The sequence below is a fragment of the Artemia franciscana genome, chromosome 5 (genome assembly GCF_032884065.1).
Source record: "Artemia franciscana chromosome 5, ASM3288406v1, whole genome shotgun sequence".
In the NCBI taxonomy this organism is placed as follows: domain Eukaryota; kingdom Metazoa; phylum Arthropoda; class Branchiopoda; order Anostraca; family Artemiidae; genus Artemia; species Artemia franciscana.
Genome location: NC_088867.1, coordinates 29,351,315 through 29,368,751, shown reverse-complemented (window position 1 = coordinate 29,368,751; position 17,437 = coordinate 29,351,315). Strand labels below are relative to the sequence as shown.

General features: G+C 36.2%; 1 protein-coding gene across 3 annotated transcripts in view; it reads left to right on the top strand.

The window, feature by feature from the left end:
* Positions 1 to 17,437, top strand: part of LOC136027231 (PDF receptor-like) — a 214,135-nt gene that overhangs the window by 105,907 nt on the left and 90,791 nt on the right. For all 3 annotated transcript variants that reach the window (XM_065704286.1, XM_065704287.1, XM_065704288.1), the window contains exon 5: positions 6,546 to 6,649. In XM_065704286.1, the coding sequence (XP_065560358.1) occupies positions 6,546 to 6,649 (104 nt within the window). The remainder of the gene's footprint in view (positions 1 to 6,545; positions 6,650 to 17,437) is intronic.

Here is a 17,437-nt window from a genome sequence, read left to right as displayed (position 1 = left end):
AAACACAAAAACGCACAAAGAATGACCCGGGGAAAAGCAAAATTCGGACCATGGAGGGAGTGGCAGGGGTCAGCTTCCATGATCTTTGTAATAAAAAATCGTTACTAAGTTTCCTTTTATCTTGCGGGGGGTGTCAGGCTATGAAGGGAGGTCTAGGGGCGAGCTCCCATGATTATCAGTAATTAATATAATGGGGTTGGAGGGGTATTGCACCATGGAGGATGAGGAGTCGGGTTCCTATAGGTTTTGGCATAAATATTGTTAATAAGTATTGATGTTGTTTTTGGGGGATGGCATGGAAGGCCAGGGGTAAGTTACCGTAATTTTTGGAATAAAATACTATATAAAAGCTTTTTTGGGATGGGGTCGGGCCATACAGAGAAAGCCTCGGGTCAGTTCCCTTAAGTTTTGGAATAAAATAACATCTATAAGTTCTTTTAATGGTAGTGGGGGCTGTACTTATTTGGTCTTTGAAATATTTTCAAAATCTTCGCATAAGAATATTATATGCCCCAATGACATAAAGTACAATACTTGCCCTTGGATTTTGGGGGGTTGTGTTGACCCTGGAGTTTTTGCTATTTGATCTTTTGACACATTTTAAGTGAATGGCAATCTCAAATATTCGACCGGATGAACCTGGGATAAAGAGGGCAGAAGGACTACTTGTCCTGTGGTCCCTCTTGACTCTTAAAAAGGGGACTAGAGAATTTTCATAATCCAATAGAATGAGCCCACAATGAAGTTTATATGACCATTCCTTCCACAAAAACCTTATATGCCTCCGGGCATAATTTACGGCACTGGCCCCAGGGGTTTTGGGGAATTGTGTAAACCTTTGAGTTTTATTATAAGATCTTCGTTCTATTTGGACAAAATGGAAATCTCAAAAATTTGATCTGATGTATTTGGAGAAAAGACGGTTGGTGAGGGGGGAAGATAGTTGCCATCAGATTACTTTTGATTCTCAAAAATGGAACTAGAACTTTCGATTTTTAATCATTTTAGTCCTCTGGAAGTTAATTTTTCTATAAGAACTTTATATGCCCCTGGGTATAAATTACAACCGTTCCCCTGGGCTCTTTGGGAAAATTATGTTAACTATTAAGTTTTTATTTGATTGTTGGACTATTTCCAACGTATTGGCTATCTTAAAATTTTGCTTAAATGTGTTTGGGGGAAATAGGGTTTGTGTGAGGGAGGGGGTAGATTCCCTCCGTTCACTTTTGAATCTTAAAACAGTAGCTAGAACTTTCAATTCCTAAGCAAATGCTCCACCTCTGAAGTTTTTATGACCACTCCTTACATGAAATCCTTATATGCCCCCGTTGTATAACTTACAGCAGTTTCCCCCTGGTTTTAAGGGCTTGTGTCAACACAAAGTTTTCACTAAATATCTTTAAACTGTTTTGAACAAAGTCTCAAATTTTTATCTCAAATATTTAATCGGATTCAAATGGGAGAAAGGGGCCTTGCAGCGGGAGTCTAGTTGTCCCGCAATCACTTTTGACTCAAAAACTGCACTAGATATTCCGATTTACAATCAGACGATCCCTTTTCGAAGTTTATACTACCATCCATTCCAATAAAGCCTTATTTCCTCAAGGGGGATAACTAGCAACACTTGCCCCAAGTTCTAGGGGGCTATTTTGTCTCTGGAGTTTTTGTTACATGATTTTTGGTCTGTTTTTAACAAAATGGCTATATAAATTATTCGGTTGGACTTATTTAAGAAAAAGTGTTGGTTGGGGGGCTAGTTACTATCATATTGTTTTTGACTCTTATAAAGGGAACTATAGCTTTGAATTTCTAATCATTTGAGTCCCCTCCAAAGTTTATGCAACCATCTCTTCAATAAAACCTTATTAGTAAAATGAACACAAAAATGTCATATCTGTAGTCATAACACGTACTACCCCTTAACTGTAGCTATTTCAGGTCCGACAGTCACCCGTATCTATAGCCATTGCAGGTCTCAAGGCTTCCTGATTGTTACTCTAGTGTCTCCAGAATGTTTACTTGACTTTTGGTTATAGGCAAGAATACCAGATGTCGTTTTTTGCAGTAGAGAGTTACAGTTTAGAAAGAAAACTTTGCATATATAGCTTTTTTCAAGTTTTATTTGAAACATGATTTATTATTGAAATGCGTGGTCTTACACTATACTCTTTCTCAATACCTATGACTGTTTGCTTGTCTCTCTCTCTCTTTCGGTGTGTTGTAGATGTTTTTGTCTCTCTCTCTCTCTGCGTCTTTGTGTCTGACTGCCTGTTTGCTTGTCCTCTGGTGTGGTTGTGAGTCTGAATCTTTGTGTTTTTGTGTTTTTTTGACTCTCTCTCTGTCTCTGTGCCTGTGTGCCTCAGCGGGTGTTTGCTTGTTACAGTCTCCGTCTTTGTCTGTTTGTATTGTTGAATCTATTTTTGTATGTGTTCCAGTCTTTCTCACTCTCTGAGCCTGTGTTTCTGAGTGATTATTTGCTTGTTTCTTTTTTGTGTGTTTGACTCATTGTATTTATAAGTGTTTTTGTCCTTCTCTCTCTCTCTCACTCTCTCTCTCTCACTATCTCTCCCCCTCTCTCTCCCCCTCTTTATGCCTATGTATCTGAGTGGATGTTTTCTAGTTCCTGTATCGGGCTATGTGTGTTTGTGTGTCTGACTCTGTTTGTTTGCAGGTATGTTGTTTCTCTGTCCTTCTGTGCCTTTGTGTCTGATCCGGTGTTTGCATGTTCCTGTTTCTATATTTGTGTGTTTGTATGTCCAACTGTGTGTTTGTATTGGTCTTTGTCTCTCTCTGTGCCTGTGTGTCAGAGTGGATCTATGCTATCTGTTTTTTTCTCTCATTCTGTCTCTCTGTGCCTGTGTTTCTGAGCGGATGTTGCCTTGTCCCTGTATCTGTCTTCGTGTGTTTGTTTGTCTGACTCTATGTGTGTAGATGTTTTCGTCTCTTTCTCTCTGTGTATCTGTGTTTCTGAGTGGGTGGTTGCTTGTCCCCTCGTCTATCTTTGTGTATCTGACTGTGTGTTTGTGGATATTTTCTCTCTCTCTCTCTCTCTCTCTCTCTCTCTCTCTCTCTCTTTCTCTCTCTGTGCCTATTTGTCTGAGTGGTGGTTTGCTTGTCTCTATGTCCGTCTTTGTGTGTTTGTATTTCTGACTTTGTGTGTTTGTAGGTGTTTGCTTGTCTCTCTCTCTCTCTCTCTCTCTCTCTCTCTCTCTCTCTCTCTCTCTCTCTCTCTCTCTGCCTGTATGTCTGATTGCCTCTTTGCTTGTCCCTATGTATGTCTTTTTATGTTTGTGTGTCGGACTCTGTGAGTTTGTATGTGTTTTCGTCTTTCTCTTTGTGTGCCCGTATACCTGAAGGGCTGTTTGCTTGTCTCTCTCTCTCTCTCTCTGTCTCTGTCTCTCTGTATCTCTCTCTCTCTCTCTCTCTCTCTCTCTCTCTCTCTCTCTCTCTCTCTCATCTCTCTCTGGGCTTGTTGATGTTTTCTCTCTTTCTCTCTCTCTCTCTCTCCGTGCCTGTGTGTCTGACTGCCTGTTTTTTGTCCTTTTGTGTGGTTGTGTGTCTGAATTCGTGTGTTTCTATGTGTTTTTGTCTTTCTGTCTACGTGCCTGTGTGTCTGAGCATGTGTTTGCTTTTTTCCTGATTTGTCTTTTGAGTTTGTGTGTCTGAGTCTGTTTTTGTATGTTTTTCTCTTTTTACCTCTCTCTCTCTCTCTGTCTCGTGATTGAATGTTTGCTTGTATCCGTGTCTTTATTTGTATGTTTCACTCTGTTTGTTTGTAGGTATTTCTCTCTCTCTGTGCCCGTGTGTTCAAGAGGCTATTTACCTGACTATCCTCTCTATGTCATTGTTTCTGATCAGCTGTTTGCTTGTCTCTCTCTCTCTCTCTGTGCCTGTGTATCTGAGTGCGTGTCTTCTTGTCTCTGTATTTATCTTTTTGTGTTTGTGTGTTTTACTCTGTGTGTTTGTATGTATTTTATCCATCTCTCACACTTTATTTGAGTGTTTAAGCTGGTTTTTGCTTGTCTAGGCAAATCAAACAGTTCGTGGTAACGAACTGTAGTAAGGAGCGACCCGGCTCAATAGTAAACGAAACTCTAAAAAACGGAACTTCGATGCCAAGAGATATATCAAAAGAATCGGATTTTTATGCTGATTTTAAATATATAAGTTTCATCAATTTGATCTTTGCCATCAAAAGTTACGAGCCTGAGAAAATTTGCCTTATTTTGGAAAAAAGGGGGAAACACCCCCTAAAAGTCATAGGATCTTAACGAAAATCACACCATCGCATTAAGCGTATCAGAGAACCCTTTAGAAAAAATTTCAAGGTCCAATCTACAAAAATGTGGAATTTCGTATTTTTTGCCAGAAGACAGATCACGGGTGCGTTTTTGTTTGTTTGTTGTTTTTTTTCCCCAGGGGTCATTGTATCGACCAAGTGGTCCTAGAGTGTTGCAAGAGGGCTCATTCTAACGGAAATGAAAAGTTCTAGTGCCCTTTTTGAAAAACCATCCGTATTCATATCTATACCTCATTATTCTAATGATTGCCCGTGAGCTTTGTTGATGTTGATTGCTAATCAAACATTCCCTGTGTCCCCATCGTCATTTATATATCCCCCCTGTGCCCCCGGCGTCCCCGTTGTAGTTGTGTCCCTGTGTCCCAGTTGTCATTAATATTTCCTGTGTCCCGGTCGTTATTTGTGTCCCGGTGTCCCAGTCTGTAATATCTCTTTGAGTGTCCCGGTCGTCATTTATATTCCCTATGTCCCGGTCGTCATTTGTGTCCCAGTCTTTAATTTCGTCAGTCGACAAACAACTTCATGACGACATACAGCTTAATCCTTATAATGACGTCAGTCGACAAACATGACGTCAGTTGACACACAGGTCCCAGTCGTCATTTGTGTCCCGGTGTCCCAGTCTGTAATTTCTCTTTGAGTGTCCCGGTCGTCATTTATATTCCCTGTGTCCCGGTCTGTATATACATTCGTTTTTGAATTGGTATATGATGAAATAATTTTTTTGTTTTTTTCCTTTTTTTCTTTTTAGGTTTTTTATTGGTTTTTACCTTTTTTTAGCTTTTTAGTTTTTTTCTTTTTTCTTTTTAGTTTTTTTGTAGTTTTTACCATTTTTATTTTTATTTTTAGGTTTTTTAGTTTTCTTTTTCTCCTTTATTTTTCAGTTTTTTCCTTTTTTACTTTTTTTTTCTTTTTTAGTTTTTTTATTAGTTTTTAGTTTTTTTTTCTTTTTAGTTTTTTGTAGTTTTTACCTTTTTTTAGTTTTTTTTTAGTATTTTATTTTTAGTTTTTTTGTAGTTTTTACTTTCTTTTGTATTAATGCTAAAGCCAAGGTTCGAACCTGGAACCACTCGGACCTAGAACCTGGAACATAACGCTTTACCAACTCAGCTACTTCGGCTTGAATACATTTGTTTTTGAATTGGCATATGATTAAATAATTCAGACGTCATATGCGGACAAACAAAACGTCAGTCGACAGACAGACACACAAACAAACAACTTAATTATATATATATAGATTTTTAACTACGTAAAACTTGCGAATATACAACATTCTTTGCTGTCACATTGTCTGTCCATATAAATAGATTGTCAGGTTTTCATTTATATTCCCTCTGTCCCGGTCGTCATTTGTGTCCCGGTCTGTAATTTCTCTTTAAGTGTTTTTTCTTTTTAGTTTATTTTAGTTTTTTACCTTTTTTCTTTGTTCAGTTTTCTTTTTCTTCTTTATTTTTCAGCGTCACTATGAAATACATATCGCCGAACCTTTGTTTTTTTTAACTAGAATCTGGTAGGCATTGATGAGCTTATCCAAGTCAAAATCCCAAACCCAATCATCATCCCTATCATTTTCAGTTTTGATATGTTTTGACTCTCGCTGTCCAGGTGGATTTTCATCTAACTGCGCGGTTTTGCGTTCTTTAGCCGCAAGCCTGTTTTCTTGCTGTTCTTGTGATTCCTCGGCATGCTTTCTTTTCTTACTTTCTCTATCAGCCGCAAGCCTGTTTTCTTGCTGTTCTTGTGATTCCTCGGCACGCTTTCTTTTCTTACTTTTTCTATCAGCGCAAGTTGTTTGGCATAGACTCTTTGAGCAGCTTCCTCGGCTGTTGCCATTGTAGGTTCTTCAGTCATTTTACAATTAAACATTTTTCCGTCCACGATCTTCTTACAATTAAAAATTTGTCTTTGAACGATTTTCTTAAATACTTTTAATGACATCATTGTCATAACAAACATGACGACAACTAACTTCATGACGACATGACGACATGATGACATGACGTCACTCGACAGATAGACAGACAGACAGACAACTTATTTTTATATATATAGATATATATATATATATAGGCTATGTCCGATATATAGAGGATATATCGGTATATTCAATTTTATTTAATATTTTGTTTTGGACACAGGTAAGCTTTAAGTTTTTGATTTATACAAGACCAGAAGACACGTTTAAATTAGGATTAGTATGTACTTTTTTTTTCTTAGCTATAATCAGCTTTATTAATTTCAGATAAGGATCAAAATAGCAAGGATAACACGAAAAATAGAGTTTATCGGTTATTCTATATCAACCGTCTGTCTTCTTGTATCACTGTTTATTTTCTTCAAATTCAGGTAAGTCATTCCGAATATGGTGAAACTTAGAAAACTCCAATTCCTTTATTAGTCAGTTTCTTTACGATGCCGACTTTTTCCGATCCAGGCTTCTTCCGACTAAATCGTCATAGTGTTAATTGGGAAGGTGAAACTTTTAGATAAAAGGAATAGAAAGGAAAGAAGGCTTAACATCTACTTGTATATTCTTTTTAAATTTGGTAACGGAAGAAATAAATTTTCGAAATTTCTGGAAAGCCAGGGCATAAAGAGTGATTCGGCCCAATAGCTACCGAAACACTAAAATCACGGATTTCTGGCAAAAATGAGCACCTCAAAAGTATATTTTTATATTGATTCTAAATATGTAAAATTCATATAATTTAATGTTTCTCATCAAGGAGGCACACTCGTTCCTCTTTAAAGAGGCGAACCACGACAATGTTAAGCGATCTTCGGTTCCAGTAGTCGCAGAGGGATGGGGAGGGATGCATTTCGAGGCCCGAGCTCCAACTAAGAAACCTTCCAAATTTCATCCCCCTCCGACCTTTCCTTCATGGGGAAAATCTGACCGAAAGTTTCAACCCCCCAACCCCACCCCCCTTTAACGTTGTGCGATCGGGCTGAAATTCACAAGTTAAGGTCCCCTAGGACCCAGGAGCTTATCCGCGAAATTTCAGCTCGATCTGATAACTCCTTCCCTGTTTTCCAGAAACCACGCATAGCCACTTAATGTTCATGTTCTCCTTTTGTTTTTTTTTCGCCACGCCTACAGGTCACAGCCGACATCGGATCTGGGTGTACGAAGATTTATTCGACGCGGAATTCTCCGAGTACTTTTCCTGGAAAGTTTCGTCGGAAAATCTTAACCCCCGGATTTTCTAGCTTAGAAAAACCCATTTCCCCATTTCATTTCATTTAAGAATTAACGACGCTTCTTGACTACTAAGGTCCCTGCGTCGGCCCTGCTGTGCATTCCTGCAGCGTGATTCGATCTCTGGGTCCCGTATTACCAAGCTAAGGTCAAATCCACTACACCACCACAGGACAAAAAATTAGAAGCTAATGGTTTTGATCCACCGACCTCTGGGTTATGGGCCCTGCGCGCTTCCGCTGCGCCAAGCTGCTGAATTTTTTTTTTTTTTTTTTTTTTTTTAAGAGCCCATGTTAATTTTTGAAATTCTTAAAAGTTATTTAAAAGTTATATTTATACACATGCAGGTATTTCGACTTCAAACATGCCCGGTTAGCTCAGTCGGTAGAGCGTGGGACTTTTAATCCTAAGGTCAAGGGTTCAAGTCCCTTATCGGGCGGTTTTTTTCACAAAATATGAAAAAACTTCGTTTTCTTAAAGAGTTAAAGAGTCTGCGTCCCAAAGTCGAACCTTAAAACGTACAGGAATTAGGAGAGGCAGTCCTAATTCCTGTACGAGGAGTACAGGAATTATTAAATTACATCCACCATGGATTGTAGAAACACGTACAGAAATAATATGAAAAAAACTTCGTTTTCTTAAAGAGTTAAAGAGGCTGCGTTCCAAAGTCGAACCTTAAAACGTACAGGAACTAGGGGAGGCAGTTGGGGGGCTGCCGCCCCCCAAACCCCCCGCTTTTAAAGACTCTTTTGTACAGGTTTTTTGTTGTAGGGGGCTGCCACCCCCCTAACCCCCCGCTCTTGGCTTTGGAAAGGCCCTCTTTTAATTAACAAAACAAAAAACCTGTACAAAAGAGTCTTTAAAAGCGGGGGGTTTGGGGGGCGGCAGCCCCCCAACTGCCTCTCCTAATTCCTGTACGTTTTAAGGTTCGACTTTGGGACGCAGCCTCTTTAGCTCTTTAAGAAAACGAAGTTTTTTTTCATATTATCAAAAGCTAAGAGCCCGATAAAAATTTGCCTAAATCTAGAATTAGGTAAAAAAAACTGAGCAATCTTAATGAAAATTGGATTGACATTGCATGGGCAACGTGAGGTGTTGCGGCAATTTTTGTTCGGCTTCATCGAGTAAAGTGTTGCGAGAGCAACACTTTGCTTTTGTTTCCTCGTTTCGATTAAGCGTCGAAGTTGTTAATCTGTAAAGACCTTAAAATAAATACTAGGTACACAAACTTGTGAAAGTTGCAAACTCCTCTTGCAACTAGAAAAAGTTGCAAAACCCTCATCGCTGAAGATGATTGTAGCCTAACAGCCGATAATTACCTGCGAGTCCCCAACATTTCCTACCACTGGAACCAAATTAGTCTTACCATCAAACACATCGGAAACAAATAATAGGTCACCAATTAGAAAAGTTGCGAACCCCTTATTGCCGAAGATGATTATGAGCTAACAGCCGACTGTTGCTTAAAAGTCCTCTATATGTTTCACAATTTTTATCGGCCTATTTTGGTTTCAGTGTGTACCTTACTACTAAAGCTATCAACCCCTTTAAACTTTAAAGCTGGTATATCTCATAAAGGAATTTTTCTACCAAAAAACGGATGACACATACTTTGATCAGCTCATCAAGAGCAATCGACTGCCGCAAGAAATATATCTGTCTTAGTTCAAAAGTTGACTTTTTGCCGTAGGCCAAGTTTCTAACGTCATCACTTAGAAAGGAGGAAAGGATAAACTCTAATTTCCTTAGTAATGAGATAACTTTTAGAGTTTAAGAGGCACATCTGATAACATTTCTGTACCGGCCTATTTTTGGTTTCAGTGTGTACCTTACTACTGAAGTTGTCAGTCCCTTTAAACTTCCAAACTGATATATCTCATGAAGCAATTTTTCTACCAAAAAATGGATGAGGTATACTTTGATCAGCTCATCAAGAACTCAAAAAATCTATCTGTCTTGGTTCAAAAGTTGACTTTTTTTGCCGTAGGCCAAGTTTCTAACGTCGTCACTTAGAAAGAAGCAAATGATAAACTCTAATTTCTTTAGTAATGAGAGAACTTTAAGAGTTTAAGAGGCACATCTGATACCATTTCTTTGTCGGCCCATTTTTGGTTTCAGTGTTTACCTTACTACCGAAGTTGTCAATCCGTTTAAACTTTCAAACTGATGTATCTCATGAATCAATTGTTCTACCAAGAAATGGATGACATATACTTTGATCAGCTCATCAAGAGGTATCGACTGCCGTCGAAAAAAAAATATATCTGTCATTGTTCAGAAGTTGACTTTTTAGCCGTAGGCCAAGTTTCTAACGTCATTACTTAGAAAAGAGCAAAGGATAGACTCTAATTTCCTTAGTAATGAGAGAACTTTAGAGTTTAAGAGGCACATCTGATACCATTTCTGTATCTGCCTATTTTTGGTTTCAATGTGTACCTTACTACCGAAGCTGTCAATCCCTTTAAACTTTGCGACTGATATATCTCATGAAGCAATTTTTCTACCAAAAAATGGATGAGATATACTTTGATCAGATTATCAATAACTCAAAAAATCTATCTGTCTTGGTTCAAAAGTTGACTTTTTTGCCGTATGGCAGGTTTCTAACGTCGACACATAGAAAGAAGCAAAGGATAAACTCTAATTTCCTTAGTAATGGGAGATCTTTCAGAGTTTAATAGGTACATCTGATACCATTTCTGTGTCGGCCCATTTTTGGTTTCAGTGTTTACCTTACTACCGAAGTTGTCAATCCCTTCAAACTTTCAAACTGATATATCTCATGAAGCAATTTTTCTACCAAAAAATAGATGACATATACTTTGATCAGCTCATCAAGAGCTTTCGACTGCCGTCGAAAAAAAAAATATATCTGTCATTGTTGAAAAGTTGACTTTTTAGCCGTAGGCCAAGTTTCTAACGTCATCATTTAGAAAGGAGCAAAGGATAAACTCTAATTTCCTTAGCAATCAGAGAACTCTTAAAGTCTAAGAGGCACATCTGATACCATTACTCTACCGCAATCTCAAGTGCGAAAAACCGAATGATAAACTCAGCTGAAATCACGAATAGAAATGGGTAGAAATAATAGATTTTTCTCCTCAGGCAATAGTTCTACGAAGCTTTCCAAAATGCAAAGCTATGCAAGTTACTTTTCAGTAGTAAGATCCACATTTTCTTTAAAAACCGCAGAGGTTAGACCCTTACCTCTTTCTAGGAATAAGCTTGAATCGGGGTGCTAGGGAAAAAAAAAAAAAAAAAAAACACGACAAAACCCGTGTTGCTTCCGCAAATCAATCACACCATTAGATCCAGCATATCAGTGAACCCTACTGTTTGGGAAACAAGCTTCCATTTATAAAATTTAATTTTTTTTTAAATAAGAATGATCACGGATGCATGTTTATTTGTTGTTTTGTCGCTTTTTTTTCTGAGGGTTGATTGTGTTAAACTAATGTTCCTAGAAGATCAGAAAAAAGCCCAGTTGAAAGTAAATCAAAAGTTCTAGCGTCCTTTCTGAGTGACCTAAAAGATCGGAGGGCATTTTGTCACCGTCCCACGCAATTTTTCTCCCTAAGACTTCCCTTCGTAATTTTAAAACATAGTTTAAGATCTATTTAAAACATAGTCGAAGGTCCCATTAATTATGCCTTTGGGGATGACATGACCCTCCATAGGCTGTAAAATCATAATTTGCCCGTTTTTAGCAATACCAATAAAAATTTTCTGTTCAGATTTGCACTCTTTAGTCTTAAAAAAATTCTGCAAAAAAGATCGCTGTAAACAAAATTACTCCCCTCCTCCCCTACACCTTGAAGTCAAGTTAATACTAATAGAGAGGCCCAATATTAGTCTATAGTTGAGTTCACCAGTGTGAAATTGTAATAAAGCACCCTTAAAGCCAAAAGTAAGCCAATAGCCAAATGGGTTCCTTGCACCTCCCTCTGATTGATGTTAGGGTGGATAAGGGATACTAAACGACGGAAATATTCAATGCCTATGTAGTTCTTGGTCTCTTCAGATAAATTAGAAACAACACTTCAATCTTCTGCATACCGCACAAATTAAGATTCGGAATTTTCATCCCCCCTTGACCTTGCTTGGGAGGAAATGTGGTACTGAGTAATGGAGTTTTCCATTTCTGATGCCATTTTAGCTCTCCTACAACTTTAATTTATAGAAAACGACCTTTCAACTCAGAAAACATTACAATTATTTAAATTCAAGGCCCTTCCCAATTTTTTTTTGCCTCTTTTCCCTTAAAAGAGGAATATTTTTGCACGTTCAATTTTGGACATGCTACAAAGCATTTCTGCACATTTTAGTGCGAAAAACATTTCTATTGCTCTAATAGCGAAGTCCAGGGTTTCTTTTCGTAGTTTTACTGGATTATATGCGGAAAGCTATGTTGGCCCTTGGTGGATTGGTGCTACGGTGTATTGTTATTAGTTGAAATAGTAGCAGCAACATTGGGGTTAATCTAATTGCGATTAAGTTGCTGGATCCTTAATAATTTGATATTCATAATAACTAAGGTTAAAAAAAATTGTCAAAGCAGCAATTTCCTTCACTAAAACGATTTTTTTCTTGATTTTTCTTTTTGATTAGAGCAAAAAGAACTTGTTCTTAATTATTATGGTAGGATGTTTTTTAAAAAGAATTTGGTTTAGCTTTATCAATGCTATGGCTCAAAATAATACTTTTGTGGCTAAGGCAAATTAGACACATTATAAATGTATTATTTGATAGTCTGATTTTTGTTGTTGTAATTCCTCTAAGAATGAGTTTATTGCAGATTTCACTGTTTTCACTCATGTGCTACATATTTCTTGAACAGTGCATGTATTCATTTTTTATAATAGTCTGAAGAAAAAAAAACAAACTAAAATATAAGAACAAATTAGTCTTTGAAAGAAAATTTTACATCGAGATTAAATCTTTGCTACATTTTTCGTGAAAAACACTCATGCTTACTCACAAAATTATTCAATAGATAAACTAACTTCCCAAAGAAAGTTCTAATCCAGTAAAGCCAATTAGAAGCAGTTCAGAGCTAGGAAAACTGTCCCCCAAATCTGTGCCTTGAATTAAAATCAAGTGCGTCAAGCTATCCCTAACTGTAGAAAAAACCAAGGCAAATCTGGCATAAGTCATTTTTGGGATCGTATAAATATGATGTCATTCATTTGTTGGTATATAAGCACAAATACCTCATCTTTCATGACACTAGAATTAATTAAGTTTTACCGAAAATAAATCTACTTCCAAATCGACTTTAACACTTGCAGGAATCTGTTGTAACGCGAATACTCGGGAATGAACCGAAATGCTCGCATTAGCAATGAATAGGCAATCAGCGCGAAAGAATAATTGATAGGACCTTTCAAATCGACCTTTTTCTTCTTTAATAGCTTTATGGAGCTCGCCTTAAGAATAACTGCCTTACGAGGCTAATATAAATCTTCATATTAGATTCAGAATCACTGATGTTTGCTCTGCCAGGTTCGGTTTAGACAACTTTTTCAGGCTTTCAGGAGGCTTGAATTTCTACTGAAGTTTTACCGTGATTGTGTTAGAAGAACGATTAAAATCGTTGTCTTTTGAAGCAGAAATAATATTCTTCATTCCGGCTTGTCCCGAAGATTTAGAAAATTAAAATTGAAAGCTATATACAAATTCAAATTTTAACTTTTCTAGTAGCTGTTTTTACTTAATAAGATTCGAAATTGAAGAAGGTCCAATAAACCTATACATTCTTCGATGCTTAGGTGTGGGGAGGGGAGAGTTTGAGAAAGACCAGGGGGACTCAAAGCTCTTATTTTGGACATTTAAACGATACAAATTGGAAATCCTTCATTACTTTGATTTAAACTAGTCGCAGCATTCCCATAAATTGTGATATTCATGCGTAAAATGTTTTAACTTCAGATATAAATAGAGCATTAATAACCTTAGATTTGTAATCAGTAAGCTCATAGATCCTTAGATATGATACTCGGCCTACCAACCGAATCCGCTCAAAAGCTATCTTTTGGTCTTCAGAATCTCCATGCTGTCCGTTTTTACAGTGTGATAGCTGAGTAAATTATCATGACTTCCAAAGTCAAAGAGTTCGTAGTAACGAACTTCTCTAAAAACGGAATTTTAATACCCATAGATACATCCAGAGAATTGCATGTTTATGCTGATTTGAAAAATACAAATTTCATCAAGTTTAGCCTTACCCATCAAAAGTTACTAGCCTGAGAAAATTTGCCTTATCTTCAAAAAAAGGGGAAAACAGGCCCCTAAGAGTCATAGAATCATAACGAAAATCACACCATTAGGTTCAGAGTATAAGAAAACCCTATTATAGAGATGTCAAGCTCCTATTTAAAAAATATGAATTTCTGTATGTTTTGCAAAAAGAAAGATAACGGATGCGTTTCTACTAGTATTTATCTGTCTTTTGTTTTTGTTTTTTTTTTTTCTCCAGGGGTGAGTGTATTGACCCAGTATTCCTAGAATGCTGGAAGAGGACTCATTCGAACAAAAATTAACAGTTCTATTGCCCTTTTTAAGTGACCAAAAAATTTAAGGGCAGCTATGCCCCTCCTTCTCTCATTTCTCCCAAAGTCCTTAACTAAATTTTTTGAAATAGCCATTTTTTTCAGCCTAGTCGAAAATTCTAATAAATATGTCTCTGAGGACGACTTAATCCCCAACAGTCCCCAGGAGAAGAGCTGCAAGTTTTAAGCTTTGCCCATTGTTTCCATATAGTATTGGTTATTAGGAGGTTTACAGGTGTTTTCAGGGGGATTTTTCTGGTGAGGAGGGGAGCGGGCTCGAGTGTAGGGGGTTATGTGGGAGGATGTTTACATGGAGGAATTTTTTATGGTGAAGAGAATTTTACATGAAGGGGGCACTGTTTTTCGCAGCATAATTTAAAAAACAATCAGAAATTAAATAGAAAACATCAACTGAAAGTAAGGAGCAACACTAAAACTTAAAACGATCAGATTTCATTACGCATATGAGGGGACTCTCACCCACATCAATACCTTGCTTTTTACGCTAAAGTACTTTTAGTGCTTTCATAAGAGCTAAATATTCTAATTAAACGGCCTCTGTGATTCAGGAATCATTCTTAAAGAATTGGAACAAATTCGAAATTTAACGTAGAGAACGAGGTATTGACGAGGGGACAAACCCCCTCATATACGTAATAATTTCTGTTCGTTTTAAGTTTTAATACTGCTCTTTACTTTTAGTTAAAAAAACATGGTTTTCTTATTTAATTATGAAAAAGACAAAAGAGGTCGTCTAAAATGAAGAACTGCATATGGTATCAAAAAACGCGTTGAAATGCCTTGAAACGTCTTGAAAACTGACTTGAAGAAAAATGTTTCAAAAAACGTCTTGGAATGTCTTGAAAGGTCTTGAAAAACGTCTTGAAGAAATGTGTTAGAAAACGTCTTGAAATGCCTTGAAACTTCTTGAAAACGTCTTGAAGAAAAATACATTAAAAAAATTCAAGAAATTTCTTAAAACGTTTTGAATAGTGTCTTAAAGAAAAATGTCTTAAAGAACGTCTTGAAATGTCTTGAAAAAAGTCTTGAAGAAAAAGGTCTTAAAAACGTCTTAAAATGTATTCAAACGTCATGAATAACGTCCTTAAGAAAAATATCTTTAAAAATGTCTTAAAATATCTTAAAGAAATCGAGCCCTATTTCGTAACATCCTAAGAAATCATGATTTAGCAGACCCCCTGAAGGTTTTTCACCCGCCCTCTCGGGTTTATTAAGTAATTAGCATAATAAACACCTGTATATTTTAGAAAAATCTATGTTAAGTAACATGCAACTGCATCTCTTAGAAAATTAATAACGACTGCGTCTTGAGGGAAACACCGTTAAACCTCTTCATCTTAAATCATTGAAGGAAGAAAAGAGAATGGGTCTGCCTAAAGTAACTATAGGGATACTGCTAAAGTAACTTAGACTTAGCTTATACACACTGTATTTATAGAATTAGATTGGCTTCAGTTTTTTTTTATTTTCTGGAAGAGTACTACAGCATTTACTTCTACACATGGTTTGTTTGAAATCAACAGTAATGATTGGATGTCCGTAAGTATAAAAAAAAATTGGGGTTAAAAAAAATGAGGTATTATGAGACAGTTTCTAAGGGATGTTCCATCATTATACTTTTTTTGTGCGTGTGAAGAAAAACTATCATTTTGACATCATTCTATAGTTTTTGAGGTGTTAACATTTATAGTATACTAGCTGTTGGGGTGGCGCTTCGCGCCACCCCAACACCTAGTTGGTTGGGGCGCTTCGCGCCCCCCCCTGTGAATATAGATAGTCGTTACGCGCCATATTAGTTACGCGCCATTGTAGTTGTGTCCCTATGTCCCACCTGTGAATATAGATATATATAGATATATATATATATATATATATATATATATATATATATATATATATATATATATATATATATATATATATATATATATATATATATATATATATATATATATATATATATATATATATATATATGTTTTTAACTACGTAAAACTTGCGAATATACAACATTCTTTGCTGTCCCATTGTCTGTGCATATAAATAGATTGTCAGGTTTACCGACTCTTGAACATGCAACATATAATGGTCCATGGGAAAACAATCCGTATTCAGATCTATACCTCATGATTCTAATGATTGCCCTTGAGCTTTGTTGATGGTGATTGCTAATCGACCATTCCCTGAGTCGCCATCGTCATTTATATATCCCCCTGTGCACCCCGGCGTCCCCTTTGTAGTTATGTCCCTGTGTCCCGGTCGTCATTTATATTCCCTGTGTCCCGGTCGTCATTTGTGTCCCGGTGTTCCAGTCTGTGATTTCTCTTTGAGTGTCCCGGGCGTCATTTATATTCCTTGTGTCCCGGTGTCCCGGTCGTCATTTATATCCCCCTGTGCCCCCCGGCGTCCCCATTGTAGTTGTGTCCCTGTGTCCCGGTCGTCATTTATATTCCCTGTGTCCCGGTCGTCATTTGTATCCCGGTGTCCGGTCTGTATATACATTCGTTTTTTAGTTTTGTTTTTCTCCTTTATTTTTTTCCTTTTTTCTTTTTTTTTCTTTTTTAGTTTATTTAGATTTTTAGATTTTTTAGTTTTTTTATTAGTTTTTAGTTTTTTTGTAGTTTTTACCATTTTTTTAGTTTTTTTAGTTTTTTTTTTTTACTTATGTCCTGGTCGTCATTTATACTCCCTGTGTCCCGGTCGTCATTTGTGTCTCGGTGCTTTGTTGATTGCTAATTTATATTATATTTATATTTATATTTTTTATATTTATTAATATTTTTTTAGTTTTCTTTTTCTCTTATTTTTCAGTTTTTTCCTTTTTTTTAGTTTTTTCTTTTTTAGTTTTTAGTTTTTTTTGTTTTTTACCTTTTTTTAGTTTTTTTAGTTTTTTTAGTTTTTTAGCTTTTTTAGTTTTTTTATTAGTTTTTAGTTTTTTTTTAGTTTTTGCCTTTTTTTAGTTTTTTCACTTTTTTTTAGTTTTTAGTTTTTTACCTTTTTTTAGTTTTTTTTAGTTTTTTAGCTTTTTTAGTTTTTTTTCTTTTTAGTTTTTTTTGTAGTTTTTACCTTTTTTAGTTTTTTTTCTTCTTTTGTATTAGTGTGAAATAATTCAGACGTCATATGCGGACAAACACGACGTCACTCGACAGACAGACAGACAGACATAACCCACAAACAACTTATTTTTATATATATTTATTCATATTTTTTAGTTTTCTTTTTCTCTTTTATTTTTCAGTTTTTTCCTTTTTTTTAGTTTTTTTCTTTTTTAGTTTTTAGTTTTTTTTAGTTTTTTACCTTTTTTTAGTTTTTTTTAGTTTTTTTTTAGTTTTTTAGCTTTTTTAGTTTTTTTATTTGTTTTTATTT